The sequence below is a fragment of the Labeo rohita genome, chromosome 16 (genome assembly GCF_022985175.1).
Source record: "Labeo rohita strain BAU-BD-2019 chromosome 16, IGBB_LRoh.1.0, whole genome shotgun sequence".
Taxonomy (NCBI): domain Eukaryota; kingdom Metazoa; phylum Chordata; class Actinopteri; order Cypriniformes; family Cyprinidae; genus Labeo; species Labeo rohita.
Genome location: NC_066884.1, coordinates 25,012,242 through 25,033,357, shown reverse-complemented (window position 1 = coordinate 25,033,357; position 21,116 = coordinate 25,012,242). Strand labels below are relative to the sequence as shown.

Genomic DNA, 21,116 nt, shown 5'->3' with positions numbered 1-21,116 from the left:
TTACCTGGAAACCTGCACTAGGTATACATTACATATTAGCACAAACAACTTGTTATTTTGAGCACTCAGTTGAAAATGTACACATAATGTATCAATCTTACTTACAACTTGTGGTTCAGAAATACTTGTTAGTCCAAATAAAGAAGATAAGAAGCCAGCGATGATAAAAGGCAATATTAGAGAAGCAGTACGTTTACAAGCACAACAAAAGGCTGCAATGCATATTACTAATCAAAAATTAAGTTTTGATATATTTACGGTAGGAAATTTACAAAAGTACTTTACTTAATATTCTAATGATCCATAATTTTGACACATACAATTATTGGCTATTTCTACAAAAATACCCATGCAACTTACGACTGGCTTTGTGGCCCAGGGTCACTTTTGTGAACTTTTTCTTCAACAAATGTTAAAATGTTAAAATAATGACAATTGCACACACAGTTCTCAGCTTTAAGATTTTTATTTTTTCAACTAAATGACTGGTTACACCCACAGACTACCTACAAGAGAGTGAACTAATCCCAGAGCCACTCGTGGTGAGGCTGGTGCATCTACAGGGAGCTGTAATCAGTGGATGCAAGGTAAATTAGACTCTCTGGTCCTGTTTACATTGAGATGTATTGACGTACGAGGGGTTCGGAAAGATCTCTGATTTTACCTCACTATTTCAGTGTCTAATGTGCTGTTGTTTTGTGTGTGTTTTAGAGGAACGGCCTACTCTCCATTACCCCCCAGGCTGTGAAGGACCTCATGTCTGTGCTGCGTTCCTGGTGCCTCACTCCTGGCTCATCCCCAGAAGAGCCCAAGAATTCTTGCCTGCTCAGAATGACCCTGCGGTGTCTGACTGCAATGATCCACCTTCTGCACTCCAGCAGTCCGTCCGAGAGGCAGGTGGAGATCCGGACAGTACTGGACGGTTACTTCCAGCTGCTGAATTGGAACCGGCCACCGGACAGCCAGCAGAGAGATATGCAGAGCTGGGAGGATAACCTCATTACCCTTCTCGAACAAATGCTGAGTAAGAGAATATTTGCCATTTACCATTTTTTTCATTCATGACTTTCTTCTGTGGAACACAAATGAAGATATTTTAAAAAGCGTCTCAGCATTGCACCCCACTGACCATTTCAACTTTTGGTTGAAAACAGTATATATATATATATTTAAGAAAAATCGTTTGTGTTTTGCAGAACACAATTATAACAATTATCTTGTAATAGTAATAAAGGTTAGCAAGGGTGCGTAAATTTTCATTTTTGGGTGAACTATTCTTTAAATCCACCAATATTTCCTAATTGAATTATTCTGCCTCATAAGATACCCAATTTTAGCCTGATTCAAACTAAGACTGCATTGCATGTAGAGAAAACAGTCCCAGAATGTCTTCTAACAAGCCCAGTGAACAGGTTTATCCAAGATGGTTGAATTGGTAATAGAAATGTTGCTTAAAATAAGTATATTTAATTTGATGTATTTAAAATGTATCATTTTAACCAATAATTGTTTATTTGGTTGGTTGGTTACTAGTTTAGTAACACATTAATGTCAGGCTTTATTGAGTTGAGTCTCCTATGCAGAATACTATCTGTGTGCAGTACCTACCTTTGTAGAGTGTTTCAAATCACTCACTTTTAAAGTTTTTTGAAGTTAGGATAGTTATGTTTTATCTTTTAGTTTGTTTTGTTTCTTTTTTATTATTATTATTTTTATTTTTTTTGTATTGTTCTCTTCTGTTCTGTTTTTTTTTTTTTTTTTGTTCTGTTGTTGTTGTTGGTCTGTTTTATTTTTTTTCATTTGTTTTCTTTTGTTTGTTTTTTTTTTTTTTTTTTTTTGGTTCTCTTCAGTTGTGTTCCGTTTTGTTCAGTTCTGTTTTTTGTTCTGTTCTCTTCTGTTTTGTTTAGGTTTTTTGTTATGTTCTGTTCTGTTTTGTGTTGTTCTCTTCTATTTTGTTTTTGTTTTGTTTCTTTTTGTTTTGTTTTGTTTAGTTCTGTTTCGTTTTTTGTTCTGTTGTGTTTTGTTCTCTTCTGTTTTGTTTAGGTTTTTGTTTTGTTCTGTTCTGTTTTGTTTTGTGTTTTTCTCTTCTTTTCTGTTTTTGTTTTGTTTGTTTTTGTTTTGTTTGTTTTTGTTCTGTTTTGTTCTGTTTCTTTTTGTTTTGTTTTGTTTAGTTCTGTTTCGTTTTTTGTTCTGTTGTGTTTTGTTCCCTTCTGTTGTGTATTGGTTTTTTGTTCTTTTCGTTTTGTTCTGTCCTGTTTTGTTTTGCTTTTTTGTTCTGTTCTGTTTTCTTTTGTTTTGTTCTGTTTGAGTTGTTTTTGTTTTGTTTTGTTTTTCTCTTTGTTTGTTTGTTTTATTTTGTTCTGTTCTCTTCTCTTCTGTTTTGTTTGCTTTTTTGTTTCAATCTGTTCTGTTTCATTTTATTTTGCTTTTTTGTTTTGTTCTGTTCTGTTCTTTTTTGTTTTCTTTGTTCTGTACTGTTTCGTTTTGTTCTGCTTTTTTGTTTTGTTTTGTTCTGTTTTGTTTTTTTTTTTTTTTGTTCTGTTCTGTTCTCTTCTGTTGTTTTGTTTTGTTTTTTTTTTTTCTGTTTTGTTTTGTTCTGCTTAAGAAAGCAGCTGCTCTGTTTGGTTTTGTTCTGTTCTGTTCTCTTCTCTTCTGTTTTGTTTTTGTTCTGCTTAAGAAAGCAGCTGACTAAGTAAGCAGTAAGCAGCTGATGAGTTTCTGAACAAAACTTATGTGTCAGTACATTACAATCCTAATCTCTAAACATTAAGGATCATCACCCTGTAGTTTAGTTTAGAGCTTTATTAATCCCCTTAGGGCAATTAATTCAGACTTTTGTGGTGCTTCACATATACAGTACTTAACAAACACATACAAATACTCATAATACACCAAATACATTAAAAGAATATATAAATAAAGTAAAATAAATTAAATAAATAAATCAGCTAAAGGCACAAAGGTACATTTGTACAGATTTGTAGAACATCTGTATACATGGGTGGGTGGTTTTATCCTAGTGGTTACAGCATTGCAGGACTGCAGAAATTTGAATACATCAGTTTTATTAAGCAAATAATTTTTTATATAATGCAGTGTTGTGTTTGCACTGGCTTATTTGCTTTGTTGATAATTTGCGTTGCGTTGTATTTGCAGTTGTGTTCGTGTATATTAAATTCTCGAAGTCTGTGCGTTTAGTGAGAATTATTTGGTGTAGCTTTCGTGATGCCTTTACAGCTTTGGTTCTACAACTAGGTTTCTGTATTTGTAAGGGTAGTCGATACTGAATGAAAATTTTTGGTTAAAATTTATGTGAATATGAAGAAAGTGTGTGGTCACTGTTTCCTTTAAACACTTTTTGCCTTTACTAGTTCAGTTATAATATATATTAAATGGTCCTGCAAAATAATTTAATACAAATATTTCAAAGCCCTCATTTCTCAACAGCGCATACACACAAAATTGTGCGTAATGAGTGCGTAAGCAAAGTTTCACGCAAAGTGTGTGATCTACCAACTTGTACTTATATGTAGGAATGTGTGTAAATATAATGACAAAGTATAGAACCTTTTTTACACACTGTTGATAAATGAGGGCCCATGTTTCTCAGTTAATATGAGGTCATAAAACTGCATGCATTACAGTTATAGAACAAGTAGAAAGTGCTCCTTGAATAGTTAGATGGAGTACATGTCACACCAGCTTCCCAGAAGTATTATATGTAATTGCCATGTAATTTGATATTACGTCATGATGTTATCTTGTAGTAAATAAAAAATGCCTTGAGGTTGCATATCAACACAACAATGCTGTTGAATGTTGCGTGTTGAGTTGCAGAGCTTCTGATTCTAGATATTCAACCCAGATCACTGTGTGTGATATGTTTGATGTTGTTTTTAAACCTTTATAATGTGTTTGTGGTGAACTTCCACCCTATTTGCAGAAGTTCAGAGTCATTGTAGCCAGTTCTCTGGAAACGATTAAAATAGAGAAGTTGCAAAGGCCACAAAACAGCTATTTGGTTGCATTTAATTTCTTCTTCATGAGTAATGCAGACGTCCGAGCACTGTTTATTTAAGTGCTTAAAACTGGCACAGTGTTATCTCTCCAGAAGGCACAGGTCAAAATGACTGAATGTTCTTGTGTTTTTGTCCTGCAGATGCTATCCCAGAGATCCTGCAGTGTTCAGACCGGCCAGTGTTGCAGGCTATCTTTCTCAATAACAACTGTTTCGAGCACATCCTCCGCCTCATCCAGAACAGCAAGGTCAGGAATGCTACCTTCTTAAACCCTCTAAGATATCTGCAGCAGCGCTTTCAATTTCAGCCCTGAGGATTCGAATGATTCAATGGAAATGTGGCGGTCCGCTGATGTTTGTTTTGACAGATAACAAGCAGACTACTGAACGCAGGTTGACTAATCTGAACCACAGATTCACCATGGTTTAATCCAGAGGTTGCTTTAAATGATTTTTTTTTTTTTTAATAATATCAATCATTTAAATCCTAATTTTTTATCCTAATATCAAAAGCCTAAATAATTCATGAATGTCATAATTTAAATAAGTAATTTTCATAAATATTTGAAAAACATTTGTCTGCCAAATCAATGTCAAGTGGTACCACCAACCAAAAAACACTTTTTTTTATTATTATTTTTTTTATTATTTATGAATTTCATCATTTTAATAAGTAATTTTCATAAATATTTGAAAAACATTTGTCTGCAAAATCAATGTCAAAACCAGCCAACTAACACCACATTTTCCCAAAAATACCAGTGTTATTTTAGTATTATTTATGTACAATTTTATTGATGTTTTGAATTAGTTTTCACATGAAAATTTACATTTTAATTGAATTTTTAGTCATTTTATGTGCTTTCAACATTTGTAATATTTAATTACATATTTAATTACAGTTTTATATATATATATATATATATAAATTTTTATTTCAGTCATTAATTTTAGTGCTTCACCTAAACATATTTCAGTTACCAGGGCAAAATTTCTAATTTGCATTTTTTGCAAAAAAACAAAAAAACAAAAAACATTGGTCAATGTCACTTGGTGCCACCAACCAAAAAACACCACAGGGCAGGCCAACTTTCCCAAAAATACCAATGTTATTTTAGTATTATTTATGTACTATTTTACTGATGTTTTGAATTAGTTTTCATATGCATATTTTAATTTTAATTAAATGTTAGCCATTTTTATGTGCTTTTTAACAGTTTTAATTTTTAATTTTTTTTTTAATATATATAAATGTATTTTTGCTTTAGTCATTAATTTACTTCAAACTTGCATTTAATTATTTAACTAATATTTATATTTTATTTCAGATTTATTTCAATTAACATGCAAAGCAGTTCTTTTACATACATTTTGTGAACAGAATCAAGATAAAATGCTTAAAATGTACGTTTCTTTTTAAAGTAATTTGACAATTATTTGGGGAGGAGAAAAAAAAAATGTATCTGCCAAATCAAAGTCAGTCGGTGCAACCAACTTGCAGAAGAAAACAGGAAATGATATCATAGAGAGGATCCCTGCAGACAGAAAGTTCAGATTTGGCCTTTGACAGAAAAAGATTTGTTCATTTCAGGCGTTAAAAGTCACGTTGTGCAGCTCACTAAAATGTAATGATATTTATTTATTTATTGAATTAAAATTGTATTAGAGGTAATGATATTTAATTAATACTTCATTTGCAAAAAAATAAACTACTTTTTTGTAAGAATGTTTAAAATATGTACACATGAATTCATGGAAAACATGTTAGTACTTGACTACTTAAATTACATTTCATCATACCAACACGAATACAAATGTTGCAATTCTAAGAACTTGAAACTATTTGAAACTAGATTTTTATAACACTTATTTGTTATACGTTATCCATAAAGCCAATATATTACTTACTCAATATTTTACTAACATAAAAATAGACCAATAGACAATTTACAACTTGCATTAAAATGACGAGCAGTAATTATTTGTAGCACGGCCTCTGTTTCCATCCTGTGATGAAATATAGGGTCTGCGTCATATGTTTGTATGTGATGACAGTCAGTTTTGGTAAGCTGGGTGGTTTTTAAGTATGTTGTAACCAGGTGTTATGTTGAGTAATGAGGATTTCGTAGAGCTTCTCTTTCTCGTCTTTTGCTGTTACTTTTTTGCCTTACCTGTTCAGTTACTGCTTGCTTATTTTATCTCGGACTCACTCGTGTTCATGTTTGTTTGTGACGCTGTGTGTGTGACTGTGTGTCTGTCCTGCAGCTATATCAGAGTAACAGGTTTAAGGTGGAGAGTGAGGGCCAATGTGACCTCACTACACGTTTGCTCACAGAGGCTGAAGTGGAGCAGGTACTTTCCCTTCACCGCTGATCAGTGTGGCGTTCGTCAGCAGGAAACCCACCCTTCACTTGACTGACACAAACACAGGCACACAGACGAATACACAGACAGATAACTGCTGACTGAGCAACATTAGATTCTGCATAAACAGCGCGCTATGTTGTCTAGGTGAATATACAGTAGCAAAACATCTGCATGTGCCATTTTGTGACACAGTTGGCTTAAATGCAATAAAAAAATCAATATTTTAGGGAGAAAGTATCATCAGAATGGATATAATGTCATGTAAAATGATCTAGAACAAATTTGTGTGCTTTTTTTGAGTGCTTTTTTATTTTTAACCATTTATACATTGCCAGTCAGAAGTTTTTGAACAGTAAGATTTTTAACGTTTTTTAAAGAACTGTCTTTTGCTCACCAAGCCTGCATTTATTTGATCCAGAAAAAGCATTAATATTGTGAAATATTTTAGTATTTAAAATAACAGTTTTCTATTTGAATATTTTTTTTTAATGTAATTTATTCCTGTGATCCAAGCTGCATTTTCAGCTTCATTATTCCAGTCTTCAGTGTCACATGATCCTTAAGAAATTTTATATGCTGATTTGCTGTTCAAGAAACATTTTATTATAATTGTTATCAATATATAAAACAGTTGAGTACAGTTGAGGATTCTTTGATGAATAGAAAGATCCAAAGATCAGCATTTATCTGAAATAAAACGCTTTTGAAACATTATACACTATACCATTCAAAAGCTTGGAGTCAGTTCTTGGGAAAGAAATATAAATTAATACTTTTACTTAGCAAGAATGCAATGAATTGATCAAAAGTGATGATAAACACATTACAAAAGATTTGTATTTCTGTTATTCAACTTTCTGTTCATCAAAGAAACCTGAAAAAAATTCTACTCAGCTGTTTTCAACATAATAATAATAAATGTTTTTTGAAACTTTTTTTATGTTTCTTTGATGAATAAAATGTTAGAAAAAGAACAGTATTTTTTGAAAATAGAAATCTTTTGTAACAATATACATTATGGTTTAAAGTTTGGTATGGTTTAAAAATGTTTTTCTATCTTTCTTTCTTTGAAAGACTATAATTTTATTCAGCAAGGATGTTCAGCACAACTGTTTCCAACATTAATAATTAATCAGAATATTAGAATGATTTCTGAAGGATAGTGTGACACTGAAGACTGGAGTAATGATGCTGAAAATTCAGCTTTGAAATCACAGAAACAAATTACATTTTAAAATATACTCAAATAGAAAACAGTTACTTTAAATAGTAAAAATATTTCAACAATTTTTTTTGCTGTACTTCGGATCAAATAAATTCAGGCTTGGTGAGCAGAAGAGACTTCTTTAAAAAACATTAAAAATCTTATTTTTTATATATAGTTTTATATATATGTATATATATATATATATATATACATATATATAGTTTTAATTTAGTTGTATTTTGGATTTAGTTTGTTTTATTTCAGTTAACAATTTTATTATTTCGCATAAACTACGTTCAGTTAGTCGCCAAGGCAGCATTTCTAATTTTCGATAGTGTAAGTTTGCCTCAGCTTTATATAAATTAACAGATGTATTTGGTTAATAATAACACTGTTGTGTATAAATATGGACATTACATAGTAGTATAAAATTACCATTTGATACCATGGTACCATATCAGTACATTTTTAAAGGTTTCAGTACAGACGGTGTCAGTACACAGAGTTGGAGGGTGAGGATCCTGCTTCTTGTGGTTTTGTGTGGTGTGCACATGTGTGTGTGTGTGTGAGTGAGTGTGTGGATGTACTCGCAAGGCCGTGTCAGCTTGCATGTTGTCTTGCAGCTTGCAGAGTGTTTCTAGATTTTTAGCATGTCTAGTGTAGCTGTGGTGCTGTGGGTGTAACATTTGGTATATGTTTCATTTGGTGGGATATTTGTGGTGGAGTGATGGTAAATATTTTGAGGTTAAAAGTGAGAAATTGGCTTTACTTTTGCATGTTTTAATCTCTTTCATTTAACATGATCATTAATTTGTGTTCAGTTTGTTTTTAACAGAATCTTGCACTTCAAGGAGGAATGTTCAGGATTCATGAATATCTCATCCTTGCATGCATCTCTCTGAAACTGTTCAATTAAAAGGAATATTTCACATAAATGTTCACACTGCTGATCAAACGTTTGAGGTCGGTAAGATGTTTTTTAAACCATTTTTGTAAGAAGTCACTTACGCTCACCAAGGCTGCATTTATTTGATCAAACATACAGTAAAAACACAAAATTTTTCAGAATTTAAAATAAATGTGTGTATATATAAATATATATATATATAAATTACGATCAGTAAAATTAAAAGTCTTTTCTGCTCATCAAGGCTGTGTTTATTTGATTAAAAATACAGGGGGAAAAAACATATTATTTTGAAATATTATTGTACTTCAAAATAGTGGTTTAAAATGTTTTACTTTAAAATGTAATTTATTCCTGTGGTACAAAGCTAAATTTTTAAAATCATTAATATCCCAGTCTTAGCCCAATGTAATGATGCTGAAAATTCAGCTTTGCATCACAAGAATAAATTGTATTTTAAATTATATTAAAATACAAAACCACTATTTTAAATTGCAATAATATTTCACAATAATTCAGTTTTTCTGTATTTTTATTCAAATAAATACATCCTTGATGAGCAGGAAAGACTTCTTTAAAAAAAAAAAAACATGAAAAATCTTACTTAACCTTACATTTTGAATGGCAGTGTATATAATATATATGTCGATCACTTATACAGTATATAATAAGTCGGTCACTTTTAATCAATTAAATGCATCCCTGCTGAATAAAAGTATTAATTTCTTAAAAATCTAAAATCTTACTGACACCAAACTTTTGAATGGCATTGTATGTTATAATTTACTTACCTTAATGTCATTCCAAACCCATATTTTTCTATTATTTTCTGTGGAAAACAAAAGGAGAAATTCGGAAGAGTTTTTGCTCAGCTCATACAACAATATTTATAGTGTCCATGTCCGTCAAGGTCTGAAATGGCCTTAAAACACCATTAATACACAATGAAAGTAGTCTGTACGCACTATACTCCAAGTCTTGAACAGACCAAAACATGTATCATTGTTCACTGAAAATTCACTGAAGCTTTAAAATCTAAATCTAATCTGTGTTAAAGAGATAGTTCACCCAAAAAAGGAAAATTCAGTAATTAATTACTCACCCTCATGTCGTTCCAAACCTGTATGACCTTTGTTCATCTTTGGAACACAAATTAAGATATTTTTGATGAAATCTGAGAACTGTCTGACCCTGCATAGACAGTGACGCAACTGACACATTCAAGGCCCAGACTGTTAAAGACGTTAAAGGAGAAGTCAACTTCCAGAACAATTTACAAATAATTTACTCACACCCTTGTCATCCAAGACATTCATGTCTTACTGTCTTCAGTCGTAAAGAAATTATGGATTTTGAGGAAAACATTTCAGGATTTTTGTCCATATAATGGACTTCAATTGTGCCCCCGATTTTGAACTTCCACAATGTAGTTTAAATGCAGCTTCAAAAGGCTCTAAACGATCCCAGCCGAGGAAGAAGCCTTAAAATGTGTATTTTTTTGAAAAATACACATTTTAAGCACAAAAGCTCGTGTAGCACAGGCTCTGAGATGCGCGTTCTTGAATGATTCGTTAATGTGACTCGGGAAGAACGAGTCGTCTCGGGAAGTGATTCGTTCAGTCACGCATGCGCAACATCCTATTAGGGTCTGTACTGGAATTAGTTTACCTGTTTCGAATCTTCAGGTTTTTCGAGTTGTTCATTCATCTTATGGGGCTGTCGCGTGATGAGTGAACGACTCAAACCCAAAAACTTGTCAGATAAGAGGTGAGGTGAGCTAATCATAGACTAAAGACCCAGGTAAACAATGAATTAATCTTTTTTGTTTGTTATAGCATTACAGTTTTGTCTTGTTTGTAGTGTGATCAACGTTTGTGTAAGCAGTAGATGTGTTAGGGAAGTAACATGTAACATTTTAATTATATTTTGCTAAAATGAACGAAGTGACTCGAAAAAAGGTTTGTTCATTTTTCTGAACGAGACTCAAAGGTCCGAGTCGGTAAAATGATCCGAACTTCCCATCACTACTACGAATCATGTCTAAGTTCATCGTCTGTGTACTCCGGCTCAAAAAGGTAGAGTATGGCGGAAAAACTCCATCTTATTTTCTCCTACAACTTCAGAATCGTCCTACATCGTTGTAGCTTTTTGTTGTAAACAGTGTTTGACTTACTTGCACTTTGTTAGTCTTTGCACGTTCGCTTTGTAAACACTGTGTCTGTAGTTCCCCGTGACCTTTCGACGTAATTCAATAGTACATAGTGTCGTGAACGTGCATCTCAGAGCCTGTGCTACACAAACTTTTGTGCTTAAAAAGTATACACATTTTTATTTTTCGAAAAAAATAACCAATCGTTTTGCTAGATAACACCCTTCTTCCTCGGCTGGGATCGTTTAGAGCCTTTTGAAGCTGCATTTAAACTACATTTTGGAAGTTCAAAATCGGGGGCACAATTGAAGTTCATTATATGAAGAAAAATCCTGAAATGTTTTCCTCAAAAACCATAATTTCTTTACGACTGAAGACAGAAAGACATGAACATCTTGGATGACAAGGGTGAGTAAATTATTTGTAAATTGTTGTTCTCCTTTAAAGAGAAGAAATTGTTGCATAAGGTCATTATTTTTGTTTTCTTTGCGCACAAAAAGTATTCTCGTTGCTTTATAACATTGTGGTTGAACCACTGATGTCACACGGACTATTTCAACGATGTCTTTACGACCTTTCTAGGCCTTCAACGTATCAGTTGTGTTCCTAAACAGGTTTGGAACGACATGAGGGTGAGTAATTAGTGACAGAATTTTCATTTTTGGGTGAACTAACCCCAAACAAAATGTCACTGGTTCTTCATTAAAATTCTCTTATGGGTTTGGAAATACATGAGTATTGACAGAATACTTATTCTCGGGTGAACTAATCATTTGATACATAAGAATGTGAATATGAACTAAATGTGTGTATGTTACATATGTGTGTAGGTCTGGGAAAAGGGCTCTGACTGCATCACCGTTCACGCCATTCGAGTTCTCACTGCAATTATGAGCAACTCGCCCTCTGCCAAGGTATGACATGCCATCGACTCATTTCTTACACCTCCTCTCCTCTCATTCCTTATGTTTGTTTTTCTAAAGTCTCTGAAAGGTCAGCTTACAGACGTCTCTTGTCTTATCAGCTTGATAAGTCAAAGTGCATGTGTATGATAACTGTGGCCCTTATGCGTGTGTGGTTAATCTTATCAGCACATTTGATGTGGTTCTGCGAGAAACAGGTCACCCATGATGACATCACGACATGCGTTTCCTCCTTTATTTTATTACACTTACTGACAGTTATTTGTCAGGCCCAAATGTGTCAATTCCATATCCTGTTTTTTGTTTATCATTAGTGTATTAAGGTTTCGCTTTCTTAAATCAAAATACAATGTCATGATGTAGATTTAACATGACATTGTTGAGTTTTTCTCCTCATCAGAATGAAATGTTTTTACTGCTGCTACTTTATGTAAATGCCTTTGTTTTTATTGGCTAAACTCTTTATATAGTTTGTGCCGCCCTGTTCTTCAATAACACCCTCTTTGCAAAGCAAACATTATACTGTGGCACAACTATGAAGATTTATGGCTATGTTTTCTTTGTTTTTGCTGCGTAGTTTCAATAAATAATCTGGGTGGCCTTGCATTGTGAAAGCCGTTTACATCATAGACTTTCTAATTTAACTTAAAGTCCCCCTGTAGTGAAAATCAAGATTTTTATGTTGTTCATTTGTCTATGTGGTGTTTTAATATGCTTTTAGACAACCCATGTCCCAGTCCATTAATCAACACCATTGCTGAGTATTTTCTCCTTAAATCTGTAGTTACCCAAAGGCTGTCCCAGAAATGCGGTTTGAAACAGTCCTTTTTTGCTACGTCACAAAATAAGTAACCAATCACATCAAAGGATAGATTCCTATCATTAGCATGCAAAATATACCAATAGGGTTTTCAGCACAAAACCTAACAGCATTTAATAGAGCACATAGAGCATTAAATAGAGCACAACCGCTAACTTGAAAAATAACCCGTGGTAACAGTGTAAAAGTAGCCCGGAGTCAGACGCACCTTAAAGTAACTTTAACGAATGTTACAGTATCTACTGTAGTTGTCCGCTAGTAAAAACATAGTTTTATCAGTCATTATCCGTGTTTCGCCATTATATCGCGTTTACTACAGTTCAGTGGCTGGTGTGACTGTGTGTGGGGGCGGGGCTAATTTGCATATTCATATTTCCGTATATAGTAAATGAGGCAAGGGGGGTAGAGTTACGTTCAAGCTGTTTTAAGGCATGAGAAAATTATTTCCACAAGATGAAAAACATTTAAATATGTCATTTCGATGATCAAAGATCAGTTTTAAGGGATACAAATTTTGACGTAAAATCCTGTTTTTCATGATATTCCCCTTTAATATCCTGATTTTACGTGAAAATATTTCTGCTTATATAATACCTTTTGTGTTTTGGTTTATTTTGGGGAACAGGGTGGTAAAACCACTGATTGTATTGTGTGCTTGTTCAATTGTAATGTAACTGTGGGTTACTTGGTGTGGTTTGTCTTCCCAGGAGGTCTTCAAAGAGCGGATTGGCTACTCGCAGTTGTTTGATGTGTTGAAAAGTCAAGGACAACCCACCAAAAGGCTCCTGCAGGAGCTGATGAACATGGTGAGTGAGAAGGAACTGTTAAGTGTAACTACTATCACAGATGGTGTGACCTACATTTCCTTCCTTTTTGGCATTTAGACAGATGGAATGTGTGCTCAGGAATTTTTACACATAAACTAATAAATGCTTTGTAGCCATACAATTAAAATCATGTACTTTCACATGAGTCTTTTGTTAGTAGACTATTAAAAGTGGGTTAATTTTACACTGAGAGGATCGCTTCATGGGGGCAGCCATCTTAAGGTCACATGACCAGTGGAATTCCATAGTATGCAAAAAACAGTTTGAAAACACTAAAAAACCTTTATTCAATAATAATTATATGTTTCAAGCCTCCTAAACTATATAATAGCAACTGTGTGAGAAACAGAGAGTGAGTTTTTCTTCTGTAAAAATGGTTTTAATGTACGATGTGTATCAGTATTTAGGCTTCTTGTCATTTTACCTGTAAACACTTTGGTTAACTTCTGTTGTTTTAAATGTACTAGAGAATCCTCTCCGTCCTGCTTCACTTTACACAAATTTGACACGTTTCAAATAATACTTCATATCCAAATGACTACTGCCGTCCAATAAAGTAAGCAAAAAACAGTTATGTCAAATGAAATAGCATGATAAAAATACAGTATCAAAAACAAAAAAAAAACAAAAACAGTATAGGCTAATAGTCTGAAATCAAATAAAATAGTAAATGCTATGTAGATGTTTTAAAAAATACATATAAATAAATACATAAATAAATAAACTTGACAAGAACACACCAACATTTCTTAAACCAAAACAAAAAATGTAAAATATATAAAAAAAAAACTAACTTACTAAATGTAATGAAATTATATAAATATAAAATAAAATTCAGTTAGCAAATATTTTTAATCCAATTAATTTGATATACTAAATATACTGATATAAGTAAATATACTAAAATGACTGAATGTAAAACTGAAAATAAATTAAAACTGAAATGAAAAAAAGCTAAAAACTAAAATACACAACAAGATTACTAAAATAAGATAAAATAATGTAAAATAAAGTTACAATTAAAATGTAAAATATAAAAACAATCAAAATATTAATAAATACTATAATACTAAATTAATAGTACTAAAAATAAAACACCAATCATAATTATTATTGACTAAAATAAATAAAAAATAAATGTCCACTGAAATAAAATACAATTTTACATTTAAGTAAAACAAACTTTTTAAATTAAAGTTGAAATACCAAAGTTACTAAAACTGAAAATAACTCAAATAAAACCGAAATAAAAAAATAAATACTTAATAGACATAATGTTGATGATGATGATGATGATGATAAATAAATAAATAAAACTGACAAAAACACGCAAAATTTCTTAAACTAAAGAAAATGTGAAATATACAAATAAAAACTAATTTAAAATATTATGAAATAATATAAAATCTAAAAGAAAGTTAGTTAGTTGCCACGCCAACATTTTAATCTAATTCATCTAAGTTGATATACTAAAATGACTAAATGTAAAACTGAAAAAATATCTTAAAACCAAAATAAAATATATTAAAAATACTAAAAACTAAGTATACATTAAAAAACCTAATGAAACCAAGAAAAATGCACAACAAAATTACTATAATAATAATGGTTCTGAAAATAAAATACCAGTTGTAATTATTGTTAACCAAAACTCAAACTACTGCAAAACAATTTAAATAAAGGTTAACTGAAATAAATAAATAATTTAAAATTCAATTTTAAAAACTCAACATTTCTAAATTAAAGTTGAAAAACAAAAGTTACTAACACTGAAAATAAACTCAAAATAAAACTGAAATAAAAAAGTAAATACTATGTAGACATTTGAAATAATAATAAATAAAACTGACAAAAATACAGAACAAAATTTCCTAAAAATGTAAAATATAAAAATAAAAACTAATTTAAAATAATATAAAATATAGTGGCCGATCCAACTATATTATATTAATAGTACTAAAATTCTAAAATAACACTGAATTTCATGCAACAACTTAATGCTGTAAGTTTTGTAACAATGGATTATTTCAGAATCTTGACTAACAATCGCTATGCTATAAAAAAAAAAAACTTGGGTTACACTTTATTTTAAGGTGTCCTTGTTACAGTGTAATTATACATTTAAGTACTGAGTAATATTGATTAACTACATGTATTTACTGTATGGTTAGGGTTATTTGCGTGTAATTAGGCATAATTAATTGTTATTATAATAGTAAGTACATGTAACATGTAACAAGAACACCCTGAAATAAAGTGTTACCAAAACTTGGTTCCTCATATTAGTACTTTTTGCTTTCTCCTTCCCTTCTCTCCATGTTGTTCCTCTCAGGCTGTTGAAGGAGAGCATTCCCAGGCCATGCAGTTGGGCATCAGCAACGAACAACCTTTGCTCCTGCTGCTGCAGTGGTTGCCAGATCTGGGCTCTCGCTCTCTGCAGCTGCTGGTGTCCCAGTGGTTGGCGGCCGTGTGTCGAGGAACCCTGTCCTGTCGCACCGTAGCCGTCGAGGCGGGCTTAGTAGGCTCTCTGCTGGAGGTGTTGTCCGAACCCCCGGAGCGGCTCGACCGGCAGTGCGCGGACGCCCTCTTGGGTTTGCTTCAAGACTTGGGATCTCTTTCTCTACGGCCCTGTGAACTGAAAAGTCTACTGAAGCTTTTGAGGACTGAGCCCGGTGCACCCCCTCACCCGTACTGCGGGCGCGTGGTAAGGGTGCTCTCTGCCATTGCCGCCCGCGGAGAGGGTGGGTGCAGCGCCTTGCAGTATTTTGACCTTACGCCCCCTATGGCGGGTATTATGGTGCCAGCTATACAACGCTGGTCAGGAAGCGCGTTTGCTTTCCATGCCTGGGTGTGCCTCAACACAGACTTTCCTCCACCCCAGCACCACTACTCAGAATCCCATCTGACAAACCTGGATAATATGGTTCGGATGGCTAAGGGACCACGCAGGAAACAGCTTTACAGGTTTGTTCGAGAATGCTTACGATAGATGCGTTTCTTGTAATTGTTTTAGTCTTTTTGATATATGTATATATTCTTCAGTGCCACACGATCCTTTAGAAATCATTGTAATATGCTGTTTGGTGCTTAGAAAACATTTCTTTTTATTGTCATAGTTGTAAATGGTTGTGTTAATGCAGATGAGCAGATCATTATTAAACTACACGGCCAGTCATAAGTTTTTTAAGATTTTTAATGTTTTTTTAAAGAATTCTCTTCTGCTCACCAAGCCTGTTCTTCTGAAATGTCTATTCATTAAGAAACTCAGCTGTTTTTAACATAATAATAATAATAAGAAGAAGAAGAATTGTTTTTGTTTGTTTGTTTGTTTTTTGAGCAGCAAATCAGAATATTAGAATGATTTCTGAAGGATCATGTGACTGGAGTAATGATGCTAAAAAATCAGCTTTGAAATCCCAGGAATGAATTACATTTTAAAATATATTCAAATAGAAAACAGTTATTTTAAATAGTAAAAATATTTCACAATATTACTTCTTTTGCTGTATTTTGGATCAAATAAATGCAGGCTTGATGAGCAGAGGAGAAGAGACTTCTTTAAAAAACATAAAAAATCTTACTGTTCAAAAGCTTTTGACTGGTAGTGTATTTAAGTATGAATTATTATATTGAATTATATTTTTTTTAAATCAATTGTTTTAAATCTATAGGTGATTTTAGGCATCAGTGTAATCAGTAATTGCAACTTACAAACTTAACATTGACAACAATTTTACTACTGATGTTTGATTCAGAAATGGCATTAAAATATATATCTTAGCACTCATGACTGCAATTAAACATAGAACATTTGCAAAATTCTTATTAAAATCATAATGATATTTACCATTGTAGGGCCCTATGAAATTCTGTTTTTTTTTGTTTTAATTTTTTTAGGGTCTGTTTTAATGATTAAATTAAAAATATTAATCGAAAGAATGTCTAATTATTTGAAATCATGAAACGTGCACAATTTAACAGCAGCTTATTAAAGGTTTAACAAAATTTAAGTTTTTAAAGCCCAATAAAACACCTTTACTTCAGTTTTATTTTTACCAAATTTTGTTTTCCATTAATTTCCTGGATTCCATTTTAATGGTTTTATTACGCTTTAGTAATCAAAAGCATCTCTAATTTGAAAAAAATATATATAAAGTTTATTTTTATTTTTTTTTCTCAGAAATACTGAGTTGTGTATTTACATTTTTCTGGTAAATAAATTCTAGTAAATATTCCTTAAAAAAGGTTTACTAATAATTGTATTAGTCGTAGTAGTGTCATTACATTAAGTAATATATTTCTGTCACAGTTTCTTCAAGTTAAACTGAACTTTTATTTTGACAGCTTGCTGTAAAGACCTTTAAGTTTCTGTTTGTATATGATATGATAGTATTTCTCACAAGAAATGGTAAAATGTTCATGAAGTGACTCTCAAAGCAGTTCAAGCAATTGTATTCATGTGTTCATATATTGAGGCAGCAGAGGCTGAAAACACAGCGAACATCACCTGAGATTCAGTATGTGTGCAGTAAACAAAACTGCACATCGGCGTCATTCATTCACAAAGAGACACACAGAACTTGCAGGATTCATATTTAAATAGTATTTTTGTGGCTTAACGTATACACTAATCCGTATCGCGTTAAGACTGAAGTGTACTGAACCAATTTTGTTTCATTCATCCCAAATTTGATAAATTCCGTGACATTCCTCGATATACAGGTAATTCCATTTTTATGACTGGATTCTGCGATTCCGTCCACATTTTCTGCATTGTCCCTACAATTGTTGCTTAATTTTATATTACGAACAAAATCATATTGAGTAATTGGTATATATATTTAATATATTGCCCAGGCCTACTTATTACAGAATACTCTTATATGTATTCCTGCATGAGTCTAGTACACTTATTCTAGAACTAACAATATTAACAGCATGCTGTACTGGTGATCAAAATAGCTTTAGTGTAATAGTTTTATGTGTATTCATAGATTAAAAGCTGTTTTGTGTCCTGTGTGTAGTTTCTTCACAGCAAGCGGAACTGGCTTTGAAGCGTTTTTCACCACAGAAGAAGTTTTGGTGGTGGCAGTATGTACTAAAAAGGAATACATGGCCGTTTCTCTGCCAGAACACCCATTCAGTGATTGCGCCTGGGTTAGTGAACTTACACACAACTCACACACATTTACATAGACTGTTTAAGGAATAGAAAGCAACACTTGTATGAAAATAATTAGTAGAAGAATATTGCTCAAAGTGGCAGTAGGTGAAAAGAAGGTTCCTTTCAGTTTACAGAAAATCTGTCACCTTTTTAATAGAAGCATCACGTGTTTTTGTTTTACTGCAGAATTAGCTTTAGCTTGACTAGACTTTTCAGCATGATTTCAACTGAAGAAACTTACTTTATGATATCCAGTGTTACTTTTAAAAGTAATGCATTACAATATTGTGTTACTCCATAAAAAGTAACTATTACTTAGTTACTTTTTAAGGAAAGTAATGCATTACAATACTTTTGTGTTACTAACAAAAAAACCAAAAGTTATATTTTTGGCAACTGTAAAGGCCCTTTCACACCAAAAGTGAAATTAATAATGTATTACTTTTCTAGTTACTTGAAAAAAGTCATCTGATTACATACTTCATTACCTCCAACACTGATGATATCATTATAAGATTTAATTTCTGCATTCAAAGTCTTATTCTCACCCTTCTTTTCTTCACTCTAGCACTCAGTTGCCATTGTTCACGTTCCTGGCCGTCGGCCCTTTGGACAGAACGTGGTCACTGTTTATGTAGATGGAGTGCCGTGTAAAACAGCACCCCTGCGCTTTCCTTCTCTGAATGAGGTGAGTAAATATTATTGTCTGCTGGAGTTCGATTTATTATGTACTTGTTTTGTTTCATTGGTCTGTCTGACTATCAACATTTCAGCCTTTCACTTCCTGCTGCATTGGATCAGCTGGTCACCGGACCACTACCACCATGACTACCTCTCCGACCCTGCCCAACCCTTCCCACTCGCCCTCCGAGATGGCATTTGCGGCTCATGTTGGACCACCCACCCTTGCACGTTCCCAGTCCTTCCCTGCATCCTTTGCGGCAGCCGCAGGGGGGCGGCCGGGGTTGAGTCGAGAAAATCCAGTTCACACCATCCCGGCAGGGCTACAGGACACTGCGTGGGGCTCTCCTTCATCTCTGGGTGGCCTTTTAGCCACGGTGTTCATCTGCCATGAAGCTCTGCAGCCTGCTCAGGCACGAGCTTTGTTCACTGCAGGTATAAATGAAACATCCACTGCATTCATAATGCAGAAATTTACATTTCCAACCACAAAGAAACACATGTTAAAGAATGCCTGTCTCTGTTTTTCACTTTGCTTTGCAGGACCCAATAATGTTTCTCTATTCAAAGCCGATGGTGAACCTTCAGAAGTCAACAGCAAACTAGTGTTATACTATACACCACAGGTAATTATCTGCTCAGAGATTCATCCAGATGTCCATCTGACTAACTGTTCTGTACATTTCTGATTACATATGATAAATATTGTAATACTGTACATACTGTAAACCCTGCAGAATCTGCAAAATGTTAATTATTTTACCAAAATAAGAGGGATCATACAAAATGCATGTTATTTTTATGTAGTACTGACTTAAATAAGATATTTCACATAGAAGACATTTACATATATTCCACAAGAGCAAATAATATTTGAATTTATAAAAATGACACCGTTTAAAAGTTTACATACTCTTGATTCTTAATACTGTGTTACCTGAATGATCCACAGCTGTGTTTTTTTGTTTAGTGATAGTTGTTAATGAGCCCCTTGTTTGTCCTGAACTGTCAAACTGCCTGCTGTTCTTCAGAAAAATCCTTCAGGATCACATATTCTTTGGTTTTTTGGCAATTTTGTGTATTTTAAGCCTTTCCAGCAATGACTTATGATTTTGAGATCCATCTTTTCACACTAAAGCTATTATAGAAGGTTCAAACGCTCACTGATGCTTTAGAAGGAAACACAACACATATGTGGGCCAGGGTCAGGGTAACTTTTAACGAATTTTGTTATCTGGGGAACATGTACGTATCTTCTGTAGCTTCTGAAGGGCAGTATTAAATGAAAAAAATACATATTTAGGCAAAATAAGAAAAGTGTACACATCTTCATTCTGTTCAAAAGTTTTCACCCCCTTGCTCTTAATGCATCGTTTTTCCTTTTGGAGCATCAGTGAGTGTTTGAATCTTCTGTAATAGTTGCATATGAGTCCCTCAGTGTGAAAAGATGGATCTCAAAATCACAAAGTCACTGTTGGAAAGGGCTGAAACACACAAAAAATGCTGAAAAACCTGTGGATCCTGAAGGATTTTTCTGAACAACAGTGGGCAGTTTAACTGTTCAGGACAAACGAGGGACTTTTGAACAACTATCACTAAACAAAAAAACACAGCTGTGGATCATTCAGGTAAAACACATTATTAAGAATCAAGTGCATGTAAACTTTTAATTTTTATAAATTCAACTATTATATTTCTTGTGGACTATATGTAAATGTCTTTTATGTAAAAGTTATTCAGGTCAGTACTAAATAAAAAATAACATGTGTTTTGTATAATTCCTCTTATTTTGGTAAAATAATTCACATTTTGCAGATTTTGCGAGGTGTATGTAAACTTTTGACCTCAACTGTATGTCCAAACAAAGTTAGTGTAAATATGATTTAAACTTTAAATATCCACATTCTAGGCTTTTAAGAACCAGATCTGTTTGGATTTGTCCCCCAACCATCTGTACGATGGCAGGCTGACTGGCCACAGAGTAGTGAACTGGGATGTTAAGGTGTGTACTCATCACTGAGCTTCATTATCTTTTAAGATCAGAGTGACTCAT

General features: G+C 33.1%; 1 protein-coding gene across 1 annotated transcript in view; it reads left to right on the top strand.

Moving 5' to 3' along the window:
- Positions 1-21,116, top strand: part of nbeal2 (neurobeachin-like 2) — a 90,538-nt gene that overhangs the window by 28,481 nt on the left and 40,941 nt on the right. The window contains 12 exon segments of the mRNA XM_051130813.1: positions 502-587; positions 712-1,024; positions 4,160-4,266; positions 6,284-6,370; positions 11,479-11,562; positions 13,099-13,197; positions 15,551-16,182; positions 18,243-18,375; positions 18,951-19,070; positions 19,156-19,498; positions 19,607-19,689; positions 20,973-21,065. Coding sequence (XP_050986770.1) covers positions 502-587; positions 712-1,024; positions 4,160-4,266; positions 6,284-6,370; positions 11,479-11,562; positions 13,099-13,197; positions 15,551-16,182; positions 18,243-18,375; positions 18,951-19,070; positions 19,156-19,498; positions 19,607-19,689; positions 20,973-21,065 — 2,180 coding nt within the window.